Consider the following 11,759-nt stretch of genomic DNA (forward strand, 5'->3'; position numbering starts at 1 on the left):
CTGTGTCCAGACAAGAAATGCAATTATTTTCGTTCGCTTAAAGACAGAAACAGAACTTGATAAATGATCATTGCTGAACTTGAAAATGTGAAACATATCTCTATCATTAAAGCAACACTATGTTACATTTTGACATTATCTCTTTTTTTTTCATATTTGCCATGACTTTGTAGTAGCTCTGTGCAGCTTTTACTTTAACAATGTTCTACACAGTTTCAATCTATGAATGTGACCACCAAACTGAATGAGAGGATCAGAGACAGTGTGAAGTGCTGAGAGTATTTTTCAACTAACCAGGTAGATAAAACCAGAAACTGACACAACAAGAGCATTTCTATTACTTGGATTGCTGGAAAGTGAGCAAAAGAAAATTTACAACCTTGCAGTTACACTATTCCGACACCAGTGGGAGCCAGAAACACACTTTAAAATCCTATGGACTGGGAATTTAAAAAACAAAATCCATATCTGCATGGCCTTCAAACATAACAACTGAAATCAGGCGTTTGCCATAACTTTAGTCTTTGAAAGCTGTCGAGGTGAATTGTTTGTATTTCAGCCTTATTGGACAGAATTCATGGTTAAGAGGCTCGGGATCATAAGAGTTACACAACTCTTTTCTCAACCTTTGTCTTGTTAGTCTTTCAACATTTTCCCGAAAGTTTCCAAAAAAGAAACATGAAGATGTTTTCTGGATGTTGTTGTTGGAAGGTCATTCCGTGACCTCTTGAGTCGTCTCTGTGCTCGGCCGGCCATGCCTGGAAGGTTCATCCCCCACAAGTTGGGGTCAAATCCTCATGTTTTGGTTACAAGCAGACTGAGGACAAATCTGTATTTCAAAGGCTGAGCTGGGTTTTCTTTTTAGTCCAAACCTGTTGCCCTGTTGACAATCGTCAATGTTCTTTTGGAAGATGACATAACGTGGCCCTGATACACATGATTGGGTCGCGTCCCATGACCAGGCAGCGAGATCGGAAACGCATTAAAGTTCTGTTTGTGGGTCACAGCATGCGGAGGGTTTTTCCTTTCATCGCTCATCAATACTTGATCCCGTCGACAGCGTTTAGATGATGATATGTCAACAGATGAGGAGGGAGATTAGGTTCAGTCAAGGATCATGTTGGAGCCCGAGAGTCACGCCTGACGTGGACGCAGGACCAGAATAAAGACAAAGACAAAGTAAGAGTCCGTATCACGGTGTCAAGGACACTTAATGTGCAGGAGAAAAGAAGCATCTGACACCATCTCGTCCTCCTTCTCTTACATATCGTCTTCTTCACCTTCCTCACCCCGATGGTGTCATCGGCGGCTGACGTCGCTCTCTGACTCTCAGAGGGCGTGGGTTCAATTCCCTGAGTTTCTGTACATATATAATGCTGTGACTATTTGTAATAGTCTACGGAGGGAAGTAGAAGAAAAGGTGTCAATATGGTGGAAGAAAAAGTGTTACCATGACATCTATATATATCCATAAAGGTCACTTGTGTCAGCTTGGTGACCCTCTCGGGTGGTACAAGGGTCCTACACTGTCAAAATAATAATAATGTCTATTTATATAGCGCCTCTCTAGACCAGGGTCACAAAGCGCTTTGACAGTCATGCCTCCCCCCATTCACACATACTGATGGGAGTAGGCTGCAACACATGGCGGCAGCTCTGCCATCAGGAGCAATGGCCGCCATGAACTGCTCGCCTGCTCTACATTTTTAGTCTTATTCGTCCGCAAAGATCGAAAAAGACAGAAACACTCATGCTAACTACTACTTTATTATTAGTTCTGAAATAGCAGGAATAGGTTAATTTTCTTCGCCTTGTGGCGCATATATTAAAGAAGTAACAGCCTTTTGTAATCCCTCTCAGGTCTTCTATTTATAAAGCTTACTCTTTATTTTCCCTTTTAATTGTCTTTTCATGTCCTAAAAAGTGCTAAATTATTATGTTTACTATTCATTTATTTATTTTTCAAGATTTGACTACATGAGATTAATTAATGAATATGCAAAAATATACATATATGAAAGTGGAGATTTTTATTTCACTTAGAATGTATAGATCCATTTTTATTTTATTCGCACGTTAATTCACAAGTTAATTTAAGTTTATTCCCTGAAAATAATGATAGGAAAACACTTCTTCGTCTTCTATGCGAGAATGTTAAAGGGGCACTTGCATTTAGCTTTTAAAATATTTTTGTGTTTTAATATCTTATAAATATCCAGCGGCCAGCATAGTTTAATTCAACTATTGACGCTATAAAAGTAAACTAAATGACCCTGTGTTATTCAATTTTATTGATAGGTCGTTAATTAACGTTGTCAAGATCTTAAAAAAAAATTTTACTGACGTCAATACGCTACATTACAGTACGGAGGCCCTGAGGGGACATGGAGGAAGAGTTTAAGACCTTGAGAGCTTCCTTATTTCTTTCTTCCCCGTTCCTATATTTTCTATATGATATTTGATGGTTTTGAGAGATATGAAGGAAGAAATTTTCACCCAAATGTCAGGAAAATATACGTTAATACTTTTGAAAATCGAAGGTTTTAACCAGTTATTTAGGCATGAAAGTAAACTGAAATTAAGGCAGAGAGAAAAAACAACAACACAGGAATTTGTTTATTGTGGCATTACAGAATATAACACTGAAATAATATGAATAAAATAAAAATAGACTTAAAACATACAATAAAAATAAAATAAAATAAAATAAAATAAAATAAAATAAAATAAAATAAAATAAAATAAAATAAAATAAAATAAAATAAAATAAAATAGGGGTCATTGCCATGAATGGCATGCAAATAAAATACAGTTCATGGAAATTAAAGCAGGTCTTGAGTAATATTTCTGCATCATCGTCCCCCGGGCCTCACTTCACTGTAGAGTCACGTGACCTTCCCCCGTCAGATGATCTTCCTCCGCTTGAACCTTCTCGACCATCGGAACAGGTGACCTCTGGGCCCTGACCTCTGGGAACACGTTTAAGAATTAAAATCTCTTGTCATTCATATGTAGACCGAAGAGATGGATTTCATGAAAGCCTCTCGGATTCTCCTCTGGAACGGAATCAATCATAGGATGATATGGACGCGGAGCTGACGGCGCCATTGTACCCTTGAATGAATAATTGCGGCGCGTCCTCTGTGTGGCCGCCTGGCGTCCTCGCTGATGGACGTGGTGTCCTGACATCTGGGTGTCGCTTGACCCGCGCGGGCCGGTAACCAAAGTGTCCCCGTCGTCCTTATCTGATGCTCCGACTCGCAGCCGGTGACATGACTCGACTCGGCGCTGTTCGCCTTTCAACATGTGCCGAGTCCGGGCCATGATAGCGCGCCGATCATGTGACACGGACATGAGGTGCGGGAGTGATGTCGGTCCAGCTTCAGTCTCCGGGGACCAGGAGACCTCAGCACTTGACCGGCACTTGAAGGACTTAAATAAAACATGAGAAGGTTCCATGAAAAGACGGTGACTTCTGCTGCCAACGAGAAACATGAAGGGTCGCTTTGTTTCAAGATGGCTGACTTTTACACACAAACACTGTGAACTGTATCTGCAGAATAGTTTGTAATAGCACCGTGTTGAATTGATATTTAAAACGAGTTTATCGTTTAAAAATGCTAACTCTTTGTCTTTTTTACTTTTTAGTCTTGTCCTGTTGTTTCGTATGTCCCAAAAAGTGCTCATTAAATATGATTTATTGATATTATTATTTTCCTGACTACATGAGATTCATTAATTAAAGTGCTCAATAAATATGATTTATTGATATTATTATTATTATTTTCCTGACTACATGAGATTAATTAATTAATTCTGAAATAAATAATACATAATTCCAAAAATTAATTAATTAAAATCGAAGAATTTACATATATAAAAGTGAAGATATTTATTTAGGTTAAAATTGATAGATTCGTTTTATTTTATTTAATCATTCAAATGAATCTTGTGAATTGTTACTGGTTGAGACAGAATTAAATGAAAAATTAAGGTTTTTTTTTTATTAAAATTAAAATTATTATGAAAAATGTTTTCATATGGAAACAAAATATCATTTTTAATTAAGAAGTGTTTAGTTTTAACAAGAGTGTTTTATTTTGCAAAGGATCTGAGGTGTTCTGCTCACTGTGTGTAGTGTTTTAAAACCGGGCTCTCTTTTCAAAATCGTGCTTAAGCAATTGAAAATAACTGTAAAATAAATTCAACGTTTCATAATAAAATTATCTACTTCCATAGACCTCGATGACTAGAGAGTAAAAACACACCACAACAGGAAGTTGAGTGACAAAATAAAAGCCTAAAGAAGGTTGTCTGACTTCTAAACACTTTGTCAAGAACTCTGTGAACTCCCTGCCTCACAAGACTGACATGCACCGAAAAAACTCGTCTTTCTCTTCATGTTTTGGAATCTGTTGCCGTCTCTGTGGGCCGGATGTTTGATTCCCGTTGGTCTTGATCTTGAGTTTCAAAAGTAAACTGTGGCAGCAGGTGTTCTGTGGAGCCTCTGGGCAGCGATGGGGTTACCGGGAGGGTTCAAGTATTCTAACCACCCAGTCAGAGGAGCCTGAAGGAATGAAAGGACGACCACGCCCAGAGACTACAGCTGATCTGGAGTCAGTTAGCAGAGAAGCTGGAGGTCTGAAGGTAATCAGGTCATCCTGTCGGATCAAGACTCACTTCCTCTCTGGCTGACCGGAGAACAGCTGTGTGAGCAGGAAGAGACCAGTGTGTGTTACTGTGTGTTTGTTAATGTGAGTGTGGGTTTGATTGTGTATGCGGGTTGATACGTGTGAGTCTGTTATTTGTATGAAATGTGTGTGTATAATGTTTGTGAATCTATTTGTGTCACTTGTGTGTATCAAGAGTGTGTGATATTGGTCCAGGTTTGTGTCTGTGTCTGTGTGAATGTATTTGTGTCTTTATGTGTGTGAGTTGGTTTGTGCTTTTTGTGAGTGTGTGTGTGGGTATGTGTGTGTGTGTGTGTGTGTGTGTGTATGAGTGTGTATTTGTGTGATATGTGTGTGTTTGTAAGTCTATTTGTGTGATGTGTGTGATTGTGTATTTGTGTGATATCTGTGTGTGTGTGTTTTTGTGTATGTGTGTGTGAGTGTATATTTGTCTGATATGTGTGATATGTGTGTGTTTGTAAGTCTATTTGTGTGATGTGTGATATCTGCGTGTGTGTGTTACATGTGTGTGTGTGAGTGTGTAATTTTGTGTATGTGTGTGAGCGTGTATTTGTGTGATATGTGTGTATATGTGTGTTTGTATGTGTTTGGGAGACTACCTATGTGAGCGTGTATTTGTGTGATGTGTGTGTTTGTAAGTCTATTTGTGTGATGTGTGATATCTGCATGTGTGTGTTACATGTGTGTGTGTGTTACATGTGTGTGTGTGTGTGTGTGTGAGGAGGGGGCAGTAACAGCTCACAACATTCCTCAGTGATTACACTGCTGCTGTCCAACTTACATACTTGTCTGCACAAAAGCATATTCTCCCTGTGCAGCACTTCCTCTGTTCACACACACACCAGCAGAGACACACACACACACACCTACACACACGCACACACACACACAAACACACGCACGCTCTGCGTTGCGGAGGTTTCTCAGCACAAGTCAAACATCTGGGTCAACTTAAGGCCTGGTGGAACAAAACTTGCAGGATATTGTTGGCAGGAAGTGCGAGCTGCAGCGCTCCACTCTGTGGGAACCCCCAACACACACTCGCGCACCAAAACACACACACATGATCACACACCGTTTGCTGACTTGCTTTCCAGGTGCAACAGCTCACACAGGACATGGATCTCTGGAAACACCGACAGCAGCAGATTTCAGCGACTCGTTCTTCATCTTCTGACTCTCACACTCGGGTTCGAGGGAACAAGGCTGTCAATCATGGAGATGTTTCTACACAGGGGGCGACGCCCACGTCCCACATGGAGGAACATTAGCTGTGGGACAAGAACATGTGGAGAGGAATGTTGTAGAACTGTAAAGATCTGCAGGTCCAGACCTGAGCAACGACACCGACCTACATTCACGAACCGCAATCAGAACATGTATCTTCATCTGTTTCTACCAGAGACCATCATCATCATCATCATCATCAGAGTCGAGGTCCAGATCTGCTCATGTGTGTCAGATCACCGTCTGGTCTTCTGACGTTACCATGGCAACTTTCCAGCAGAAGACGGACGAGCGCGCCGGCTGCTCGGGTCCTGGAATTCCGTCTGTGTCGTTCTCCTAATAAATCAATGAAACCGATGGCATGCACAGGTCATCCCCCCCACCGACCCCCTACACACACACACACACACACACCAGATCACCAGAGGGTCAAGGATCTGAGGTCCAACCTCCTACGAGGACCAGAAGACACCTTCGAAATCTCAAACATGTCGAGAACATTCCAGAGACCTTAATTAAAAATGTTGTTTTATTTCATCAAATACTCTTGTGAACGTCCATGATACTACATGATACTACATGATACTACATGATACTACATGATACTACATGATACTACATGATACTACATGATACTACATGATACTACACCACTCGTGTCCGGGTCACTTTATGTGGGTCACGGGGCGGTCGTCTCAAAGTGAAAGTGAATGAAAGTTCATGTTGATCCGGCGTCAAGGGGCCAGTGTTTAAGATAAGATAAGGACAAGTAAAGTAAAACTGTTGAGATGTGTTTGTTGAAGGAGAATAAACACAAAGATAATAAGATCGATTGATGCTGAAAGAATAAAGAGGAAATATCAAGTTAAAACTTCCTGTTTATAAATATACTTTTTTGTTTTTGCCTTAAACTTTTGCTTTAGATTTCTATGTGTGATTGAGTTTGACACTAGTATACTGTATGTCCTTTCAAAATAAAAGTCTTATCATATATATATATAAATAATCATTTACCGCCCTATAGCACTTACATGATACTATTACGAAAAAAACGTTTCTTTAAGTGACATTAAACAAAGGTTAACTTTATTTAAACCCTTGCAGGAGCCAAGTTCTCAAGCAAACAAGTCTCCCCAAATCTAGATTAATTTGCTTCTTTTTGGTAGTTAGTCGTTAACTTAACTTTACCAACTCGAACCAATGATAGAAAGAAACCATTTTTTAAAATTGTAATCTAATAAGTAAGTAAGTAAGTAAGTCATTTTTATTTGTATAGCGCTTTTCCAGACCAGGGTCACAAAACGCTTAAACAATCAAAACAATATTCAATAAAGTATATACTTAGAATGGAATGGTTAGCTAGCTAGATAGCTAATACTGAGGCTAACCGTGTTAGCAAGCTAGCTAATACTGAGGATAACCGTGTTAGCTAGCTAGCTAATACTGAGGCTAACCATGTTAGCAAGCTAGCTAATACTGAGGATAACCGTGTTAGCTACAGTACATTTCGGCCCCAAATGGCTGCAGCTAACACTTTGTGTCTTTGTATATCTAGAAGATAAGAATGTACATTATTTAAAACTATGTTTTTTGTCATCAAAATAAACCCGTATATTCTTCAATACAAAGTAGACATTAGTAGGAGCGTCACAAAATAGATCGACTAAATACTTATTTTCTTAAACTAAGATATTCAATGATGCTAGACATTTGTTTTTACTAATGTATTGACTAGTTATCCTCTAATAACACTTTTTTACATCTTAGTTATTCTTGACACAAACTCTTCTGGAAGAACCTCAGGATTCAAAAGAGCAAACAGTAAAGCTAATGGCTACACTGGAGAAAAAAAACAACCAAAAACACAAACTCAGGTTGATTAACGTTTATTATCTTTGAAGAATTCATGGTTATTAGCAAAAAAACGATTACAAAATAGTTTCAGGAGAAGAAAATTCTCGTCGACAAACACTGAGTACAGACAGTTTAAATACTAATAATCATGTTATTTGTGTTTGTGGACTCAGGGGGGGGAGAAAAAAGGGGGATAAAGAAAAAAAGGGGGAGAAAGAAAAAAAGGGGGTTCATCTGGATACAATGTGACGAGACAGATTCAACTGCTGGACGTCAGCTCTCACTCTTCCCTGAGCCACATGTGGAGTTTAAACAAATTGCTCCCCCCTTCTTCTTCTTCTCCTCCTCTCTCCCCCCTTCTTCTCCTCCCTCCCTCCCTCACCCCCCCCCCATGCTCCCTCGCTCCTGCTCAGTTCCCGGCCGAGCCTCCCTCTTTGGGTTTCTCATCCGTCTTGTATTCCAGGAAGAAGTCGTTGCAGGCGACCGTGAGCGCGCCCATGAGGATGATGAACTCGGTGAAGTCCACCTCGCCGTCGTTGTTGGAGTCCAGGTCGTTCATCACCTTCTCCACCGCCTCGTTGTCCTTGGAGTTCTGCAACACACCGGCGAGGCGTGAGCGTTTGTGTGTGCGCGACATGTAACAGGCCCGGACCTGTGGGTCGTGCATACCTTCACTCCTGTGTGAGTTTCACTGTCGGGCCTCGACTTCGTGTCGCCACGGAAGATTCAAACGAGAAGCGAGGAGCACGTGATGTTCCCGAGCCATGTTACACACGTGTAGCAGGCGTGTTACATGTGGAGCTCAGTATCCTGACGCCTTATCGTCTTCCTCTTATTCTTAAGAACGTGTGAGTCTTAGACAGAAGCACACACTCCATTGACTTAAATCAAGGTTTTTAAGGACTGTGTCCAGAGGATTTGAACCAGCAACACTTTAACTTCGGCGCCTCAAGATCCAAGTCAAGACGAATTCTGTCACAAATGTGAACTTCAAGATCCCACAATTCATGTCACCATAGTGACACACAAGGTGACTGAAGAAAGGTTGTGTATCTTATTTTCGTCAACAAAACATGTTCAATTTATGTTGAAACCTGTGCATTGTGTTGTGTATTATCTCTAAAATTATGACTCTTTATTAACCTAAATGCACTTTGTGACCGAGGGAGGAAACCAGAGTATCCAGAGGAAACTCAAACTGATGACCCGAGGTCCTTTTCACACCCTTCAAGTTTTCGAAAAGAACTACTAGAATACTTCTGTTTACTCATCAAAAAGAGACTTTATCTAAGATTTTTCAATTGATGTCAATATTGTTGAATTAACCTCTTGAATCCCCAAACTAAGAGAAGAAACTTTGTGTTACTTCAAGAAAAAAGTATTTGTAGTATTTAAATACCAAAATAAACTGAATCAGATTAATCTAAATATATATTTTTTAACCATTATCTCCTGCTGTTTATTTGAGAATCTTTGTTTTCTCACAATTTCTGTGTCTTATACTTAAGCTAACCGTGTTAGCTAGCTAGCTAATACTGAGGCTAACCGTGTTAGCTGCAGCCATTTGGGGCCGAAATTGACTGTAGCTCCTCAACACTTTGTGTCTTTGTATATCTAGAAGATAAGAATGTACATTTTTTAAAACTAGTTTTTTCATCAAAATAAACCTGTATATCTGCAGAACAAAGTAGACATTAGCAGGAGCGTCACTAAATAGATCGACTCAATATTATCTTCTTAAACATTTGTTTTTACTAATGAATTGACTAGTTATCATCTAATGACACTTGTTTACATCTAAGTTATTGTTGACACAAATATTTCCGGAAGAGCCACAGGATTCAAACAAACTAGAGCGAACAGTAAAGCTAATGGCTACAAAAAAATCCTTCTGTTTACTCATCAAAAACCGACTTTATCTAAGATTTGTCAATTGATGTCAATATTGTTGAATAAACCAACTCTTGAATCCCGAAACTAAGAAAAGAAACGTTGCGTTTCTTCAAGAAAAAAGTATCTTTAGTATTTAAATACCAAAATAAACGGAATCAGATTAATCCAAATATTATTTTTTTTAACCATTATCTCCTGCTGTTTATTGGAGAATCTTTGTTTCCTCACAGTTTCTCTGTGATATCTGTTAAAGTCAATAAAAAGTATTTCAAATTGTGAAATATGTGACAGTTTTTTCTTCACATATGTCCTTAAGAAGACAACTGCTGTTAAGTTATTGTGTTTGACTTTTATCGATTTAGTCTCCATGTATAGTTCGAGCAGGAATGATTAAAACAGTAATGTTCTCACCCCCAGGTAGGTCCCCAGCTCCTCGATCAGCAGCTCCTTCAACTCTCCTCGGCTCAGCGTGTACTTGTCTCCCTCCTTGCCCGAGTACTTGTGGAAGGTCTTGATCAGCATCTGCATGGCGCTCTCCAGGTTGGAACTGGGTTCTTTGGACATGCTGGGGTGCAAAGGTCAGAGGTCAGAGTCGGCCGATGGCGCCCGCTCCGGCCCCGGCTGCATGTGCGCTCACATGGCAGACCGGGGCCGGAGCCTCCAGACAGAAGCAGGAGAGAGGAGGTGGAGGAGGTGGAGGAGGTGGAGGTGGAGGAGGTGATGGCACCTCTGCAGGGGGTGAGGAGGGGAGGAAAGCTGGGAGAGCTGCAGGCTTACACACATTGTGTCCGGCATCTTGGAGCTTCTGGTGCAGGACTCGGGAGCGACTGCACATACAGACATGTCAGTTACTAACTTTAGCCTCTAGACGTGTGAAGTGTTTTTAAACTGTTCCCATCATTACAAGTCTATAGAAGGAAAACTGTAGTTATATGATAACAACATCAGTGGAAGGATTTTACAACCATGAGTGTAAAAATGTTTGTATTCTCTTAATAATGTCATGATATTCCTCTATCTTTCTTATATTATATTCCTTATTATCATCATCTTTCTCTTTATCACAATCCTCAAGTTTTTCTTCCTCATCATCATCATCTCCATCATAATCTTCCTCATCATCATCATCATGTTTTCTTCCTCATTATGATCTCCATCATCATCAACATCATAAACTTCATCATCATCAACATCATAAACTTCATCATCATCATCATCATCAACATCATCATCAACATAATCATCAACATAATCATCATCCTCAATCTCCATCACAATCTCCATTATCATCTTCCTCATCATCAGCATCATCATCATCATCATCATCATCCTCTTCATCATCATCATCATGTTTTTCTTCCTTATCATCCTCATCATCCTCATCTCCATCATAATCTTCATCATCATCTTCCTCATCATCAGCATGTTTTTCTTCCTAATTATCATCATCATCATCCTCATCTCCATCATTGTCCTCATCCTCAACTCAATCATAGTCTTCATCATCAGCATCATCCTCATCCTCATCCTCATCATGTTTTTCTTCGTCATCATCAGCATCATCCTTATCCTCATCTCCATCATAATCTTCATAATCATCATCGTCATCCTCATCTCCATCACAATATTCACAATCTTCATCATCATCATCATCATCATCTCCATCATAATACTCATCATCATGTTTTTCTTCCTCATCATCATCATCATCATCCTCATCTCCATCATAATCTTCATAATCTTCATCATCATCATCATCATCTCCATCATAATCCTCACCATCATCATGTTTTTCTTCCTCATCATCATCATCCTCATCTCCATCATAATCTTCATAATCATCATCCTCATCTCCATCATAATCTTCATAATCTTCATCCTCATCTCATCATAATCTTCATAATCTTCATCCTCATCTCCATCATAATCTTCATAATCTTCATCCTCATCTCATCATAATCTTCATAATCTTCATCCTCATCTCCATCATAATCTTCATAATCTTCATCCTCATCTCTATCATAATCTTCATAATCTTCATCCTCATCTCCATCATAATCTTCATCATCATCATCATCATCATCATCTTCATCT

At 39.6% G+C, this 11,759-nt stretch overlaps 1 protein-coding gene across 1 annotated transcript; it reads right to left on the reverse strand.

Moving 5' to 3' along the window:
- Positions 1 to 8,181: 8,181 nt before the first annotated feature.
- LOC148083593 (protein S100-A1-like) lies at positions 8,182 to 10,489 on the reverse strand. Its single transcript, XM_087786715.1, has 3 exons — positions 10,447 to 10,489; positions 10,077 to 10,230; positions 8,182 to 8,364 (listed from the first exon to the last, which is right to left on the reverse strand). Exons 1-3 carry the CDS (start codon positions 10,458 to 10,460, stop codon positions 8,182 to 8,184), a joined length of 351 nt encoding a protein of 116 aa, XP_087642841.1. The 5' UTR covers positions 10,461 to 10,489.
- Positions 10,490 to 11,759: the final 1,270 nt, after the last annotated feature.

The sequence above is a fragment of the Callionymus lyra genome, chromosome 3, assembly GCF_982586985.1.
Source record: "Callionymus lyra chromosome 3, fCalLyr1.hap1.1, whole genome shotgun sequence".
Taxonomy (NCBI): Eukaryota; Metazoa; Chordata; class Actinopteri; order Syngnathiformes; family Callionymidae; genus Callionymus; species Callionymus lyra.